The following is a 19,748-nucleotide window of genomic DNA, read 5'->3' on the forward strand; positions in this document are numbered from 1 at the left end:
GTGTAGTACCAACTGCAGACGGTAGAGGGAGCCCTTGCTCATACCAGAATAACGTGCATTACAATAGAAAAGCCTATAAAAGCATGTTCAACTGTTTGCTGATCGGCAGTTGATAAAAATGACGTGATTGTGGAGAGCAGTTGGAGGTGGAGAAAGCCTGACTGAACGTGTGTGATGTGATTATCAAAACTGAGGTCAGCGTGGAATATTACCCCAAGATTCTCTGCTGCCATCTTGTAATGAATCTCTCTGCAGGTGGATCCTTATAACGCTGCTCGCTGCTAAACTTCTGTAACTCCGCTCTCGTCTCTCTCCTTCGCGATTGTGGCGTTCGGAGCGCGCTGCGTTCCTTTTTATGCTTCGTCGGGGACGTTCCAACACATTTCATTGGCTGGCAAACGCACCAATCAGATCGCGGACTTTCCCGCCTTTCAGAACGCGGATGGAAAATTACTGGAAAAAAAAAGAAGGTAACTTTCCGGCAGCAGCGGCGCAAGAAAATGTCTGTTGAAAACATGAAACTGCAGGTTAAACACAAACTGGCTGTTATAAACTCAAACAATATCAATAATAATACACACAAACACACAAACTGCACAACAATAATAATTATGTTGACGTATTTAACATCTATTACTGAATTAACATCCCAACCGCTTATCCTGCTCTCAGGGGGGCGGGGATGCTGGAGCCTATCCCAGCAGTCATTGGAGGCAGGCGGGGAGACCCTGGACACACACACACACACACACACACACACACACACACACACACACACACATACACACACACACACACACATACACACACACACAAAAACACACACACACACACACACAAACACACACACACACACTTTCACACTAACGCGCACAGTCACACAGACACACACACTTACACACATACGCACACTCACACACACACAAACACACACACTTTAACACACAGCGACTCATACACACACACAATCACGCACACGCACACACACACACACACATACACACACTCACAAACACACACACACACTCACACTCACACTTACACACACACACTCACACTATAACGCATACACTCACACAAACTTTCACACACACACACACATACACACACACACACGCTCACACACACTTTCACACACCGACACTTACACATACATCACACACACACACACACACACATACACAAACACGCTCACGCACACACACACTCACACACACACACTTTCACACCCCCAAACACTTACACACACACGCTTACACACACACACGCGATCACACAAACACAGTCTCTTACACACTCACACACACACACACACACACACACTTTCACACACCGACTCTCACACACTCACAAACACCAACACTCACACACACACACACACACACACACACACACACACACACACACACACAAACACACACACTCACACACACTCACTTACACACCCACACAAACACACACACACACACACACACATACACACACACTTTCACACACCCCCACCCACACACACATACACACACACACTTTCACACACCCCCACCCACACACACATACACACACACACTTTCACGAACTCACAAGCGCTCTCGCACCGGCACGCGCAAGCACACATTCACACAGAAACACACACTTACACACACACACACACACACACACACACACACACACACTCACACACACACACACACACACACACACTCATACTCACGCACACACACACTTTCACACCAACCGACACTTACACATACACACACACACAATCCCACACACACAATTTCACACCCCCAAAAACTTACACACACACTCACACACACAAACACAAACACACACACACACAAACACACACACACGCTCACACAAACACTCACACTCCCACACTTACACACACAAATAATCACACTCACACACACACGCACAAACACATACACACACGTACTCACACAAACCCACACACACTCACAAAAACACACACACACACACACACACACACACAGACACACACACACACCCTTTCACACTAACGCGCACAGTCACACAGACACACACACTTACACACACACGCACACTCACACACACAAACACACACTTTCACACACCGACACTCATACAAACACACAATCACACACACGCACACGCACGCACACATACACACACTCACAAACACACAAACACACTCACACTTAGACACACACACTCACACTATAACACATACACTCACACACACTTTCACACACACACACTTTCACACACACACACACACAAACACACACATACACACATTCACACCCCCAAACACTTACACACACACGCTTACACACACACACACACACACACACACACACACACACACACACACACACACACGAGCTCACACACACTCACACATACACACACACACACATACACTCATACTCACGCACACACACTTTCACACCCACACACATACACAAACACACTCACACTCACACATGCACACACACTCAAACAAACACACACACACACTCACACACACACAGACACATACACTTACACACACATACTCACACACACACACACACACTCACACACCACACAATCACACACACGCAGACTCACACACTTTCACACCCACACACACTTACACACACACACACACTCTCACACACACACGCTCACACACACACAAACACACACTTTCACACACCGACACTTACACACACACACACACACACACACACATATACACACACACACTCTCTCACACACACGCTCACACACACTTACACACAAACACACACTTTTAGACACAATCACACAATCACACACACTTACACACAAACACACACTTTTAGACACAATCACACACTCACACACACACACACTTTCACACCCACACACACTTACATACAGACACTTCCACACACACACACACACACACACACACACAGAAACACACGTTCACACACACACCCACACACACTCTCACACACACAGATTCACACCCACACACACAAACTTTCACACAAACACCTACACACACACGCGCACACTCTCATACGCACGCGCACGCTCACAGTCACACAGACACACACACTCACACACACCAACACTCACGCACGCACGCACGCACAAACACACACTCACACACACACACACACACTTTCACACCCATACACAGACACACTCACTCAAAGTCACACACACACACTTTCATACACAATCACACACACACACAATCACACACACACACTCACACACACTGTCACACTCACACACTTTCACAAACACACACACACACAAACACACACACACTTTTACACACAATCAAATACTCACACACACACAATCACACACACACACACACACTTACACACTCACACACACACACACACACAGACACACACACTCAAACACACACTTTCACAAACCGACGCTCACACTCACAAACACCAACACTCATACACAGACACACAGACACACACACACACACACTCACTTACACACTCACACTAACAATCACACACACACACACACACTCAAACACACTTTCGCACACACACACACACACACTCACTCACACACACACACCCAAGCACGCACGCACGCACTCACACACACGCACTCGCACACACGCACACACACTCAAACACACTTTCGCACACACACACACTCAGTCACATACACACACACACACTCACTCGCACACACACACACAAGCACGCACACACTCACACACTCGCACACACACGCACTCGCACGCACACACACACGCACACACACTCAAACACACTTTCGCACACACACACACACTCAGTCACATACAAACATACACACACACACACACACACACACACACACACACACACACACACACACACACACACACACATAGTCACCATTTACTTCAGGTTCCGGTTTCAACAAGTGGAAGAAATCCACTTCTACAGATGGAGGGTTTGCTGCACATAGCAGATCTGAGCATCATAACAATGCTATGCTAGCATGGAAAGATTATCAGATGGCAGAAACCAATCAGGAATCTCTAATGGCACAATTACACAAAGAGTACCACAGAAGTGTAGAGGAGAACAGGTGGTACATCAAACCTCTTGCTGGAGTGGTTCTTCATTGTGCAACTGAGAGCGTTGCTGTGCGAGGGCATCGTGGATCTGTGGACTCAAGCAGCAAAGGGAACTTCTTGGGTATGTTGAACATCATAGCAAAGCAGGACCACACGGTTTGGAAACTAATCCATGGTCCCAGAAATGCAAAACATACAAGCCCTGACATACAAAATGAGATTGGGTCCTGCTTAGCAGAGATGGTGTGCACATCAGTCATAAAAGAGGTCAAAGAAAGTGGAGCTTGTAGCAGGCTTGTGCACGAGACCAAAGACAACAACAATGGAGCAAATGTCTTTTGTTTTGAGACGCTATTACAATGGGGAGATCCACGGACGTTGTTTTGCAGTTTGAGCAAGCAGAGAAGCCAGATGCAGAGAGCTTGACAAAAAAAACCCTTCACCTTTTGGAAAGGTGTGGTCTAGAATACACAAGGAACCATGTAGGGCAAGCGTATGACGGGGCTGCTGTTATGAGGGGGAAACATAGCGGTGTGCAGGCACGGATCAAGGAGGTAGCAAAGATGGCTTTCTATGTACAATGTAATGCCCACTGCCTCCATCTGGGGCTTGTGGACACCGTGAAAGGAGCAGCAGAGGCTGAATGCTTCTTCTCCTTACTGCAAAAGCTGTACATCTTCATGTCTGGATCGGCAGAGCATCCCAGATGGTTACAGGTGCAACGGGACATGTACCCAGGTGCAGCCAGAGAGTTGCAAGTGTTGAGTGACACACGGTGGGCTTCCAGATGTTACGCCTGCCGTAATTTGTGGGGTAGGCTGCCAGCTGTAGTGAGGGTGCTTGAGGAACTGGGTGATGAGAACAGTGGTGACGGGTCAATAGGTGCCAGGGGCCTTTCGCCTCAAATTGATCCGCAATTCGTTGTATTTCTCGCCATATTTAAGAAACTTTGGGGAGATGCAAAATTACTGTCAGAGTTGCTCCAGTCTTCGTCACTTGATTTGGCCAGAGCAGTGGATCTTGTGGAGGCACTAATTAGTACTTTTGAATCTTATAAGAGTCCGCAGGTGTTTGATGATTTGTGCAACACTGTTTTGGATGTTGCTATGCAATGTGGTGTCTGTACAGACACTGCTCCAAAACGGGAGAGAACACTTGGTTCAAAGCTGGAGGCCCACCATGTTCTGTCTACTGTGGGCAGCCACGCAACAGACAATAGCAAAGACTATTTCAGGACAGGGGTCTTCTACCAGGTTTTGGACAGGATGCTCGGTGAGATCAGGGACAGATGTTCACCTCAGGATTGTGACATAATGATTGGGATACAAGCTGTGCATCCTAACAGCAAAACCTTTTGTGACAGGGATAACCTATTTGCATTTGCCAAGATACACGAACGTGGCCTTGAAGACCTAGAGCAGGAGCTCTACCGAGTCAAAAGAGTTTTAGAGCGAAAGGTCCAACAAGGGATGCAGAGGCCGTCTACAGTTGTAGCCTTGGCAGGTTTTATCAAACCATACAAGGAAGTTTTCCATGCTTTCTTCAGGCTTTGCAACAGTGTGCTGGCAATACCGGTCAGCACAGCTGCCTGTGGGTGCAGCTCTTCCTGCCTGGAGCTCATTAAAACCCACCTCAGAACTACCATGGGAGAGGACCGGCTCAGGCATCTCGGGGTGGGGAGCATAGAGTACAGGAGGGCAGCCACCTGAAATCTAGACGAGTTTGTGGATAAGTTTGCACGAAACCACCACAACCGGAGAATACAGCTGTTGTAAACTGTGTTGTAACTGAGGTTAAAGGTCGTATCAGCGATAGCTGCTGGATGTTGTGTTTGTTTATGTTTGTGTTAATGTTCAAATAATTTTATATTTTACCTGAGGACCCAGCAACAAGACATGCAGGAGAGACAGGCAGCTCACCCCTACATTCAGTATTATCTGGGGGGGGGGGGGACCCCACACAGTGTTCTGGTGTTGTTATGTGGAGCTAGGCCCACCTGCCCCACATGTTTTGAGGGCAGTTTATGGCGCCTGGGCTGCGTAAAACCACCAGACTTGTCTTTGTACAGCGCACGTAGGGAATGTGGAGCTAGCAGATCATGAGGAGATATTAGCTGAACATTATAAAAAGTGGGACGTGTTTACAAGACGCCCAGGATTTCTGATACAACCTTTAAACTGGACTGACTCTGTCTGTGGACTGTTGGGGTTTATGTGGGGTGGAGGAGAGAGTGGAAACGCCACATGTGCTCACTGCACCTGATGGATATGGGCTTTTAGGAAAGGGGTGGATGACAGGGACATTCTTGGTGCCTAAATGTGTGTGTGTGTGTGAGTGTGTGTGTGTGTGTGTGTGTGTGTGTGTGTGTGTGTGTGTGTGTGTGTGTGTGTGTGTGTGTGATACTCCTGGTGACATGTTTCATCCACACATCCAAATGGAGGAAAGTGAAAACCCCTCTCTTCTGTTTTCACCAGGAACCTTGTGGACAATCATCTCATCCTCAGAGCTTTGAGACTAATGGACAAAAAAACAACGCTGCAAAATCTCTCCTCAGAGCTAATTAAGATCTGGAAATATCTGAGGACCTCGAGAGCAACTATGAAAAAGTGCAGACGTATTAACTTTGATTTGTTTTATCTATTATTTTTTTATTCTCATTCATTTATGTTGCATATTTTATTTTGTTGAAGTTATCTGTCTTACCTCAGGTGTCTTGTATGTTGAGAGATGCTCACTGTCATGGTTTGTACGCCCTTGTGTTTTATAAATGAACCACTTTCAATAAATAAATAAAAAATATCATAGGAGTGAACAGGCACCATTTCTAGACCCGGTATCCAGTTCTACTCTATTACATCCATGCAGGGGACAGAGTTAAGAAGTCCATCACCAACACAAATGTTGTTTATACACACATACTTGACAAAACAACAACAACAAAACACGAATGGGACTTTTCTAATTCAGCGTCTTTACTGATGTGAGCACATGAAATTAAAGTACATTTAATAAGGAAGTACAGTCCACAGTACTGGAAACATGGCAGACGTGCTGCTGTTACTGGGACATATTAACATATGAGTGAAGCCACTAATACAAACCTACACACATGTTCACCTGCACAACATGTACATGGATGCACACAGGTGAGACACAACCACTTCTGTCTCTCTCTCTGTCACACAGACACACGGAATAAAACATAGCTTTTCTTTACAGGTGATCAGGAACAAAACACCACTTTATTTAACACCACACAGAAACCATCAATAAACAGGAAGCTGACTCGTATATTCTTAAAGTCGCACATATCATCAACATTTCTCTACAACACACAATCATAAGGTGAGTCCAGTAAATCCTACATGTGAAGCTAAAGGGGATTCCAGAGAGGAAGAGAGAGAAGGGGTAAACTAATAGCAGGGTGAAGTCTTGTAACACCTCATCTGATCCATCGAGGTTTGTGCTGTTCTGATGTGGATGTTATCATTCAGCGTCTATCTATTAAACATCAGCCACACACAATCTTCCATCTGGATGTTTACACACCATGTTTTTACCTCCCTGTCTGTCTGAAACACATTCTGCTGATCTGAGCAACAACAAACAAGCTGTGAGTCGCTAAACAACATCCATTTAACGTGTACTCCTTTCACACGTTGTGATTTTCACACTGTTATCTGACAAGAATGAAAAGAAAACAGCATCCTGACTACACAATGTGCTGCAGGATGAAGAAGTTACAATATCCATCATCACTAGTTTGATTTCCTTCGCCTCGCTCTTCCATAACAACCAGCATCTTTACTAAGACTACAAAAAGCTTTAAAACTGCCTTTATTTATCAGTCTGTGTGTGTGGGGCTGAATTAACCTTCGTTCACTCTCACTTTGATCAAACCACATCCATCAGCTGCTGCTTTTTAGCGCCCGTTTGGTCCCCCTGGATAAGAACTGAGACTCTTTTGAAAACCACACAAAGAAATGAAAGTGGTGAAAGAAACCCGTTCACCAAACACGTCTTCCTCTGAGGACAGCTCTGCCCTTTCCACTCGTCAACTATTTCCAATCATATATTTCAAACGCAGAACAAATCCTGACACGTAACCGAGATCTTCCCTAGCAGACCTTCATCACCTCTGCAACCGCTCCTTCACCACACAGTCCAAGTCCAGGATAGAGAGGCTGAGTGAAAGTGGTGTTGACTTTGTGGAGGAGGGTGGTTGTGTCAGAGACGCTGTAGAAAGACAAAACACCTGCCTCGTGGTCCAGGAACACTCCTACTCTGGAGGAGGAAGGACCTGACACCTTTGTTACTACACTATTGTGTCTGAACCAGTAACGACCCCCAGAGCAGTATAACCTCCAGGACTTGTCATTATAACCAAATCCTGAGTCACCTGATGATCTCTTGATGTCTTTGTATGACACTGCTATACTAACATCACCACTTAATGTCACCTCCCAATAACAGCGTCCAGATAAGCCCTCCTTGCACAGCACTTGGCAACAGTCAGTAAACCTGTCTGAATGAGGAGGATAATTCAAGTCTCGTGGTGTCCGCGTCACCTTCCTGTTGTCCTCTGACAGGGAGACACGTTGCTGGGCAGAGTTCACATCCAGCGTGAGAGGACGACAATCTGAAAGAACAGAAGTATTAATGTCAACCTGCTGTCATTTACTTAATAATTGTTGTATTTGTGTGTTGCAGTGTTTTGCTTACACAGTAAACAGTCTTCTCTGGTCTTTGGTTCTGGTGGCAGTAAGACATCTACAGCAGACGCTGCAACGAAAAGCACAACAAATACAACACGTTTATAAACTAGATGAGACTGCAAGTGTACAGGGAGGTTTTTCTGTGTGTTGGTGTGTGTTTTTCTCTATACTCCATATTCCTTTCAGCTACCTGCAGATGAAATCCTGGGCCATGTGTGTGTCATGATGTGGTCTAGTTTGTCTCTGAGGACAGACACAGCATCAGTCACATCTCTGAAGTAACGCAGAGGACGCACAACAATGCTCGGTGAGTCCAGAGAACCAGCCGGGAGGGAGAGAGACTTGAATTTCTGGAGTGAGATAAAGAGAGACAGAGGAAGAGAGACAGAGGAAGAGGAAGAGAGACAGAGAAAGAGAGACAGAGGAAGAGGAAGAGAGACGGAGGAAGAGAGACAGAGAAAGAGGAAGAGAGACAGAGGAGGAGAGACAGAGAAAGAGGAAGAGAGACAGAGGAAGAGAGACAGAGGAAGAGAGACAGAGGAAGAGAGACAGAGGAAGAGGATGTAGTTAAATTGTGTGTCTCCAACACAGGACGTCTCATCAAACACGTCTCTCACTAAACCCTCTCCATCTGGCTGTGTGGGTCAGTGAGCTGACTAGGACACCAAGTACAGATTGTGGCTCATCACCTTTACTACAAATCCTTCCCCATCTTTCCTGAAACTCTCCACAGAACAACCAGAAACAGAAGAAGAGTTACGTTTGTACCAAGAATCACTATTATTTCATGAAAGATAAAAGTCCCACACAACCATCGGCGTCGCCAGGTCATCTTGCCGGGGCTTCAGCCCCAACGTTTTGAGCGTCGCCCCGAATATCATTGTAAATGTGAGCCTATGTGAAGCCCGACACCACACGTGACGTGTGGGAATGTCCGATAGTCTTCGTCACGTAACAGCCTGTCAGAATAAATGCTGGTCTCTAAACTAACTCTGTGTGTGTGCGTGTGTGCGTGTGTGTGTGTGTGTGTGTGTGTGTGTGTGTGTGTGTGTGTGTGTGAGGGAAAGATAATTTAATATTCCAGGAAACTAATGTTAACATAAATACATGTATCTTTTTTCTCTCGTCTGGTACTGTAGCATGTCAATCAATGTTTACCATAGCAGTTGTGAGGTATTCTGCTTCTACTCAATACTACTACTAATTACTAACAACTGCTAATATTTTAACAGCACCTGAATGAAATGGATGTGGTCGTCAGTGTGTGACAGCTGCTCCAGCTCAGAATCGCTCCTCCTCCACTCTTCCATCTCCTCCTGCAGCTGCAGGAGAAGCTCTTCAGCCTGACTGACTGCAGTCTTCTCCTGGGCTCTGATGAGCTCCTTCACCTCGCTGCGCCTCCTCTCAATGGAGGCCATCAGCTCAGTGAAGATCCTCTCACTGTCCTCCACTGCGGTCTGTGCAGAGCTCTGTCAGTAGAAAGATACAAACACCTGCCTGGTAAAGAAGCTGCATTTCATTTCAGAAGAAGGACCAGATGGATCCTAAATGTACATGTGACTAATATGAACTTCTAGTCCAGTCCTTTCTTCCACCTCTGATGCATTTTAAGCTGTGTTAGTATCACACTTTATTTAAATAGATAGCTACAAATCCCTTAGCAAATCAACTCAACCGATGAAAATAAGACAATAAAACAAAAAGGGTGAGATAGGGTGAAAGATAAAACATGTGGCAAAACACCTTGTGCAACTACTGGGCTGCGAACATTGTAAAACTTTCCCATTGGGCATTTACATATGAGAATCAACAGGGCACAGATTGGGTTCACATGGAGCTCTTATCCAATCCTTTAGCGGTATTCACCTCTCCACTACCACATAATCCTAACATACAAATAACAAACCCGGTGGTTAAAGCTTCACTTAGGATAGGGCTCGAGTTTAGGAGGCATCTTGGATTAAAGCCTGCCAGCGGTCTTTTGCCAGCAGCAAATAATCAGTTCTTCTCGTCATCTGTGTTAGATAAGGCATTTCAACATTGGCACAGACATGGACTGGTGTTTTTCTGGGATGTATTTAAAGATGGAACATTCGCCTCATTTGAAACACTTACCAAAGACCATAACATACCCACATCCCATTTTATTAGACACCTTCAAATCCGTAGTTTTGCCAAGAAAGTGTTTGCCTCATTTCCGTATCTGCCACCCAGGAGCCAATTAGATGTTATTCTAGAGATGGATCCCTTTGGGGGAAAACGGGTCTCTATAATTTACACACTGATCCAGGGATTGAAACAGATATCCTGGGACAAAACAAAGACTGCATGGGGGAGAGAGCTGGGTGTAGAGCTTTCTGAGGAGGCATGGCGGGACAGCTTCACTCGTATACATACGTCCTCATTGTGTATACCACATGGCTTCATTCAGTTTAAGGTGCTTCACCGTCTTCACTACTCGGGGGACAAGCTTGCCAGAATCTTTCCCACCACACACCCTGGCTGTCCGAGGTGCAGCCATAGTCCAGCCTCGGTGGGACACGTGTCCTGGGCATGGCCCCTCCCTCAACAGTTATTGGGGACAGATATTCAATGTATTCTCACATATCTGTAAACACACCATAACCCCTGATTTTCACACAGCCATCTTTGGCATACCGCCCCCTAACTGTAAGGTGGCAACTTTGCCTCATTACTAGCACGCAGACTGATCCTATTTAACCGGAAGTGGAATAAAGCTCCATCGTTTTTAGTAGTGCATAGTCCTTTTTTTTCTTTTCTTTTCTTTTTTTGAGCCTTGGGGGGAGGGGCGGTTCCTACACATTTCTTTTTTGTTGTTGTTGTTGTTCGTGTGCCTTGTATACCTGTTCCAAAAAAAACTTGAAAATGGAAAATAAAGTTTTCAACAAAAAAAAAAACCACCTTGTGCAAACATTTAGTTCAAGGTGGGACTCTCCTCAGCCAACAGAATATATCTGATCCATCATCTCTGCCAACCCTCGCTAGGAGAGAGGCCAACATGCTCATTTGTCACTTTACCAGACAAACAACAGCACACACTTGAGTCCATTTTCTTCACCTTCAGATCCTCCACAGCCTGTCTCAGCTTCTTAATCTCCTTCTCTCTCTCCTGGACTCTCTGCTGGGCTTTCTGGCGACGAACATCCAGCCGTTTCTGGAAGAAAACATACCAAAACATTGCCGCTGGGCAAAGGGAGAATAAAGAGGGAAGCATTTCGGTGTCGGTCAGCAGTTTTTAAGGTAACACAGGGAGCCTCAGCTTTTAGATGTGCTGAATATTCTGTGTTGAGAAACTGAAGGTTTTCCATATACAAACCAAACCTATTCTGCATGTAACCTCACAGGACTGCCTCTTGTTTGTTGGTGATCAACAAGTTGTGGTGGTCCTACCTGTATCTCAGCCCTTTCTGCTGCAGCCGACACTGTATCGTGGCCCTTATGTTCATGCATGGTGCACAGATAGCAGATACACTGCTGGTCTGTACGACAGTACACCTCCATCAGCTTGTCATGACTGGAGCACATCTTCTCCTGCAGTCGGGCCGTGGCAGAGACCAGCTTGTGCTTCTTCAGCACAGGAACAGTGTAGTGGGGCTGGAGGTGAGTGGAGCAGTAGGAGGCCAGGCACGCTGAACAGGTCATAAGGGCTTTGTGGGGTCGAGTCCCTGTGCAGAAATCACAGGCCACATCTGTGGGGCCAGCGTAGGACACATCTGCAGAGGGAGAGGCCTGCTGGTTCCCTGTTGTCTTCAGATTCTCCACAATCTGAAATATTAAAATCCTGTCTTAAAGGAATTATCTGCTGTGGTCATGATAAAATGTACTACTACGACGATCACTACTTATGGTGATAATAATGATAAGAAAGAAAATCAACATCACTACAATGTTGATGTTGTTAAGTTAGAATGAAGTGAGGAACAAAACAGAGAAACATGTCAGTAATAAATAAGATATGGGAAAACAGTAATATAAGAATGGGAGTAAAATAGTGTGGAGAACATATATGAAAATAACAAAATGAAAGCCACTTTATTTGACATTGTATTCTTACAACGAATTGTATTCTCACAATGAATGTGTTGTCTGCATTTAACCCATCCTATTGTATAGGAGCAGTGGACGACTCCAGTTCTTCTTTCCATCGCCTTGCTCAGGGGCACAGACAGGACTACGAACCCTAACACGCATGTCTTTTTGATGGTGGGAGGAAACCGGAGCACCCAGAGGAAACCCACACGGACATGGGGAGAACATGCAAAGTCCACACAGAGAGGACCTGAGAAGGCCTGGTGTTCGAACCCAGGACCTTCTTGTTGTGAGGCAACAGTGCTAACCACTGGGCCACCATATATTCAAAATATATGTAAAAATGAGTTGAGATAGGAATGAAATCAACAGAATAGCCCAAGGATCTAGAACCTCATTTGGGATTGTCCTCCTGGGGTAACAGAACCGAAGGCTAGTCCAACACCTCAATAATAATATTACATTTCAATGGATTGAAGCTACAAACTACTAAAATGTGCCCACGAGTATTTCTTTTGCCAGCAGCACAATAACTGCCACATCTGCCTCTTACAAATGACTTTTCTCTTCCTGTCAGTCTCACCTGAGCCAGCATGGTGTTCTTCACAAGGGCAGGCCTTGGGCTGAAGGTCTGTCTGCACTGAGGACAGCTGTACACTCCCTTCTCTTCATCCTTGTCCCAGCAGCTCTCTATACAGTCTCTACAGTAACTGTGTCCACACTGAAGAGTGACTGGCTGGTTGAGGAGGTCCAGACAGATTGAACAACACAACTGATCTCTGTCCAGCAACAACCCCTGCTGCTGCTGCTGCTGCTCAGCCATTTTACTGACAGCCTCTCTCACACTGACGGAAAAGAGCAGACAACAGTTTCGTTTTCTCTGAAAACACCTGGGAGACTGAATGGGAGGGACTTCCTTGTTCTGTCCAGAGGGAGAAGCTTTACAGGAGAACAGAGGTGAGCAATGAGTTACAAAGTCCAACACCCACAAACATGTTGTTTATATACACACCGACAAAACACAACAGACAGGAAGTTACAGACAAGAAGTGTAATTAAGACATTAAAATGGTCTTAAGGAGTCCGTTATATTCACGTGCCCAACGTTTATCTGTCCCCATGCAGATCTTTTATTGTTGCTCTATAAAGACGGTCACTTATCACTGATCAGCTTAATCAATAACGCTGCTCATGCCATGTGTCAGTACTGTCTAATGGGCCTAAGCAACGGTAGTAATGACACATTGTGTACTGTATGTAAACATTACAATATTTTGTTTATCACAAACATTGACTATATGATTATAACTACTTTAATTACATTATATTATTATTAAATAGTTATTTTATTGACGTCATTATATTACTGTTAATATATTATCATATTTACTATCATATTTATTACTGTTTTCACATTATTTACTATTATTATTGTGATAAAGAAATAGCCTTCATTTAGCAATTAAAAGATAAATGTTGTGTAACTTACATTTCCTGGTTGTGATGTGTGAAACAATAGGAAATCTTTTGTTGTTAGAGAATTACGTGTTGTATATATATTGTATTTAAATGAAAAAGGACACTTTTGTGTTGAGTCATATTAATCGAATTTTTTTTTACATTTTTATAAATGTAGTTCTAGTTTTTCCCCTTATCCCACCCGACTAACCCACTGGCATATGGCCGGAACACTTGTCGAATAACTCCCCTGGCTCACGTTTCCACAGGAAGGAGATAGTTGTAACACCAGCTTCCTTCAAACTCGTGTCGGCCGCTCTCGCCATTTTACACGCTGAAGCCTCGCATGGATTGCATCACCTTCAGGCCGCGAAGGAGGCGTAGGGAGAATGCTTTCGGTTGCTTGGCTACAGGCGCCCGGGTGGGCCAGAGGGGTCGCTGGAGAACGACGAGTTCCCGAACAGTACACCGATCTACACCCACTATCCCTCGGGTAAGGGTGGCCTAATGAAGGCCTGACCCCGTGGACGCTCTGGCCGTGACCGGTTACGGCGAGTCTGGGATACCAACCTCCCAGCCACGTGACGAGCGGACTGCAAGAATGACGGTTTATTCCGCTCCGCCACCAGAGCGGCCCATTAATCGAATTTTATTATAAGGAAATAAAAAACAGTGCAATAATAAAATCAGTGCAATCAGTGGGTATTCATTTAGATCAAATAAACATATTGTAACATACATGAATCAGTAGACACGTTGGCCCTTGGCTAATGGGTCGAACCCTTTAGTCGACTGGTTAACGTTGTCGCTTGCGGACTGGGAGATACGGGTTTGCGTCCCGGCTGTATACTCAAGGTTTATCCTGGTATTTTAAACTTGGGCCCTATTTTCCCATCATTTGGGGTCTGAATGACTAATAAGGACAATTTTTTGGAATGGTCAAGTATCGAGCTACAACCCTTCAGGCAGTAACGGCAAAATGGGCCGCAATGTAAATGTAAAAAAAAATAGGGTCTGTAGGTATCCTTTCTGTAGTGTTGTCAGACACTTAATCTGAGCCTGTCAGTAGCAAAATACAAGCCATTTTAATGGACGTACTCTGACAAGCACCAACTGCCCCTTAAGGATAACACTGAAGCCGTTTCGCAGCTGCAGACTGAAGCGTTCTCGCTCAATTCTGGACCAATTCCAAACACCTGTCCCCATTATTGATTAGACCACAAATGATGGGAAAATTGGGCTCAGGTTTTAACATACCAGAATTACCCTCTAATATTAACACTACCAATGTCCTCACTTCCACTGTTCCAGGAGTCTCCTTGATTTCATAGGGATACAAATTCAACTCATTTTCAACTACACAACATTTTCAGCTAAAATAAGTGAACATTATCCTACTACTCTGGGTCCTCCAAGACGAAAGAAGAGCACTACAAGAAACTGAAGTCAAACACCCAAGCTCAACTCCGCTCCATGGAGGAAGCTTGGTGGCAAAGTAAAGCCCTTGAGATCCAGGGCTACGCAGACCAGAACCACCTCCATGGCTTCTTCTCTGCTATCCATGCCATCTACGGGCCCATCAAGACCGTACCACAACCAATGAAAGCAGAGGACAATGTAAAAATTCTGAGGGACGATGTAGCCAGCAGTCAACGATGGAAACAGCACTTCCACCAGCTCCTCTGCAAACCATCATGAGCGTCTCCGGACTGCCTTCATGAACTACCTACTCTGCCGCAAAAACCATGGATGTCTGCACCTCCTTCCACCAAGGAGCTTCAAACAGCGATCGCTCAGATGCATAAAAACAAAGCGGCTGGCCCCGATGGAATCCCTACAGAACTGTACAAGTATGGAAGACTAGCTCTTCAGAAGCGACTGTATGAAATCATCCTGCAGATCTGGGAAACCCAGACTGCCACAGGCACCTTCCGATTACTGTACGACTCACTGTACCTGCTGAGCCATGCCGTCCCACTGTGTAAAATTCAAAATGATGCCCAAGTGTTTCAATGATGTCTGGCCTCAACACAAGTTAAGCTGCATAGAAGTGATGAGGAATACTACAACCTTCATCAAAACCCTCTTCATCTTTTCCATGGTAACCTGTAGGAGCAGACAGGATTCCTACCAGGAAGGGGAAAACAACACTCATGGCTGCTTTTAATATCCATTTAATAATTCATGAGGGCTATTACCTCCAAATCTGCCTCTTCTACCTTGTCCACCACCTTTAACAGATTTTAAGTTATTAGGTTGTCTTAATACTTGTCAACTTGTTTTACAGTTAGCTGATGTTAACAGCATTCAATTGACATAGGAAAAACAAAAAAGAAGCTTAGGTCTTGGGTCCAGTACAAACAGAAGAACAATTTGGAGACATTTTATTTCAAGGTATATTCTTAAGTCAGGAATTATAACCTTAAATAAAGAAATTCAAGCGTGAGGCTTTTAACATTGCTTCAATGAGGCATCAATTCACTTCAGAGTTCTCTCACCTCTTGAGTGCACCCGTCTTAAACTCACAATACCAACTTCGTGCTTTCACTTAAATCCAAGGGTGCTAATTTTATACAACATTACAAAGTGATATTCTTTAATACTGAAGGAAATGTTATACTTTACACAATGGTAACAGGGTGTGGAATCAACTTACCTTGGCCTCCCCTTCTTCCACGGCCACCACCTGTTCCACAGAAACCAAAACACCTGAGTTTGTTTGAATGAAGGGAATACATTCATTTACAGCCTATGAAACCATCAAGTTCACCATTTCAATTAATAACAAACCTCTAGAAGGCTGAGAGAAACCACAAGCTCCACTTTCATTCCCTCCATCTTCTGTGAAATAAAGGGCAGCTCCTCCAAATTCCATGAGGGAGTTAAACAAATACTGCAATATTAAATAAGGTGTGTGCTAATAAAATAAACCAGTCGTCCCCTTACAATGGCAAGCAACTTTACCTCTTCTGAAGCCACCACCATACTTAAACTCTCTGTCGCCCCCTGGTGGAAACATCAATATTGCAGTTAAGATGTACCCTCTCTTCAACCCAGGAAACAGCCTTCATTTGTGCTTGTGGACTCAGTTTTTAGATTATCAATATTTCATGAAGGTCTATAGCAGTTATTTGAACTGACACCTTATAATTTTGTACCATCATAAGATTCAAACAAGGTCGCAAGTTGCATGCATGTCCATCAGTTTGGCTGAGGCAAATCATCTACCTGAAAACAAGGTCCCAATGTCAGGAAAAACAACATGGGGGGAGAGGCGTGGCTTTGTGGACCTAACAGCTATTGGGTAGATTCCTTCATCAGCTCAAGACTGTATTTCTTGCTATCTGAGGGGACGATGCTGACAGGTGGCAATGGGCCACTGTGATGGTGAACCAAAAAGTCTCTTACAGTGCAGTGTGTCTCACCTACAGCACTGAATGCAACAGCTCAGGGAAATTTATATTGGAGATAATGTAGAGCCCTTTGCACCAAGTCTGAACCCAGTTTACAATTGTGCAACTCAACCAGACCAGACAGTTGACCTCATATGTACAATTTGTTCAATATTTATTCAAAATACGTGTTTGCATTGCCTAGCAGTCACAAACAATTGACCAAAGGGGAAAAAAACCCACCTCAATTAAATGTAAAAACTTTCTTGCAATACTGAGGAACTTGTGAATTTTGTTCTTTCCATCCATCTTTTCAAAATAATGCACATAAAAATACTTTGATGGACCGAACCCCCCCCCCCGTTTTTGAATAAACAGAGAAATTAACTGCAAGCAATTTATCATTATTCAAATTAAAACTTCATGATCGTGACAGCCCTAGCATGTCTTAGAAAACTTAGCACTTGATTCAAAATATCATGCAATATTTAAACATAAGGAATACATCGTTATCCAAAATTAGTTATATGAAATTCCATCTTAAACCAGCTTTAAAATATTCCAGTGCTACAAACAAAGGCTAACTCAAACCATGATAAGGTTGTCAGAGCCTTAGCAGATAAGACTTGCTCACACTTGGTAGGCAGTAACAAGCTCATGAAAGAGTTTTTCTACGATTAAATACATGAATTGTTTCTCACAGTATATCAAGTACAACAGTCACAGCCGGTCTCACCTCTGCCATCTCTTCCTCTCATGTCTTGTCCTCGTCCACTGTTCCAGGATCCGACAACTAAATTACAGAAGATGAGGCCAGGGAGTCAGAGGCAGGTAGGATTCAGGCACCGCATGTCCACCACCTGCAGTATTCAAAGTGCCTCCGATCCTCCTACTCAACTGTGCTGCTGCTCACTTACCATTCTCATCTTCACTACTTCCTGTATAAGACAGTTAAGAACATTAAATAAGGTTAAGATGACTTACTGCTGTTTGATTTTTGGTGAAATAGCTACTTTTTCTGCACTAGGGCTAGCGCCCATTATGCATAAAGTAATCCTTTTGAGCCAACCCAATCGGGTGAAAGGATCATACTGATCTTATGTGAGATTTCACCTTGCTGTTCTCATTCAGAGTGCCCAGAACTAATCAGTTCATCTGGATACCAAGTTTAGTGGGAAAATGTTTCAGCACTCACCTGAGTGACTTCGTCAGCACTTGATGCCAGATTCAATCTCACATAAGACAAACATGGTGAACTCAAGATTTGTCACGCTTAGGTTAGCATCACACAACATTTGATGTCTTAATACCTGGAGCAAATGAAGTCTTGAATTCTCCTCGCCCTATCCCTCCACGGCCTGCAGATGACAACAAACACAATTAACATTTAGCAAATGTTTCCAAGGATTATACTCAAGGTTTATCCTGGTATTTTAAACTTGGGCCCTATTTTCCCATCATTTGGGGTCTAAATGAGTAATAAGGACAATTTTTTGGAATGGTCAAGTATCGAGCTACAACGCTTCAGGCAGCAACGGCAAAATGGGCCGCAATGTAAATGTAAAAAAAAAATAGGGTCTGTAGGTATCCTTTCTGTAGTGTTGTCAAACACTTAATCTGAGCCTGTCAGTAGCAAAATACAAGCCATTTTAATGGACGTACTCTGACAAGCACCAACTGCCCCTTAAGGATAACACTGAAGCCGTTTCACAGCTGCAGACTGAAGCGTTCTCGCTCAATTCTGGACCAATTCCAAACACCTGTCCCCATTATTGATTAGACCACAAATGATGGGAAAATTGGGCTCAGGTTTTAACATACCAGAATTACCCTCTAATATTAACACTACCAACGTCCTCATTTCCACTGTTCCAGAAGTCTCCTTGATTTCATAGGGATACAAATTCAACTCATTTTCAACTACACAACATTTTCAGCTAAAATAAGTGAACATTATCCTACTACTCTGGGTCCTCCAAGACGAAAGAAGAGCACTACAAAAAACTGAAGTCAAACACCCAAGCTCAACTCCGCTCCATGGAGGAAGCTTGGTGGCAAAGTAAAGCCCTT

The 19,748-nt window shown here is 44.4% G+C and overlaps 1 protein-coding gene across 1 annotated transcript; it reads right to left on the bottom strand.

Annotated features, from left to right (window-relative positions):
* Window positions 1-7,036: 7,036 nt before the first annotated feature.
* LOC130121802 (E3 ubiquitin/ISG15 ligase TRIM25-like) lies at window positions 7,037-13,688 on the bottom strand. Its single transcript, XM_056290702.1, has 7 exons — window positions 13,412-13,688; window positions 12,190-12,564; window positions 11,858-11,953; window positions 10,014-10,247; window positions 8,969-9,128; window positions 8,786-8,845; window positions 7,037-8,702 (listed from the first exon to the last, which is right to left on the bottom strand). The coding sequence occupies exons 1-7, from the start codon at window positions 13,649-13,651 to the stop codon at window positions 8,182-8,184; spliced, it is 1,686 nt and encodes a 561-aa protein (XP_056146677.1). The 5' UTR covers window positions 13,652-13,688; the 3' UTR covers window positions 7,037-8,181.
* Window positions 13,689-19,748: the final 6,060 nt, after the last annotated feature.

The sequence above is a fragment of the Lampris incognitus genome, chromosome 12, assembly GCF_029633865.1.
Source record: "Lampris incognitus isolate fLamInc1 chromosome 12, fLamInc1.hap2, whole genome shotgun sequence".
NCBI classification, from domain to species: Eukaryota; Metazoa; Chordata; class Actinopteri; order Lampriformes; family Lampridae; genus Lampris; species Lampris incognitus.

What these genes read in the sequence shown, in the direction of transcription:
- LOC130121802 (XM_056290702.1), bottom strand. Translation starts at nt 13,651, where the DNA reads ATGGCTGAGCAGCAGCAGCAGCAGCAGGGGTTGTTGCTGGACAGAGAT. An exon ending in AGAACACCATGCTGGCTCAG is followed by an intron (nt 12,565 to 13,411) that starts GTGAGACTGACA and finishes TTAATATTTCAG; the next exon opens with ATTGTGGAGAATCTGAAGAC. An exon ending in CAGAAAGGGCTGAGATACAG is followed by an intron (nt 11,954 to 12,189) that starts GTAGGACCACCA and finishes GTTTTCTTCCAG; the next exon opens with AAACGGCTGGATGTTCGTCG.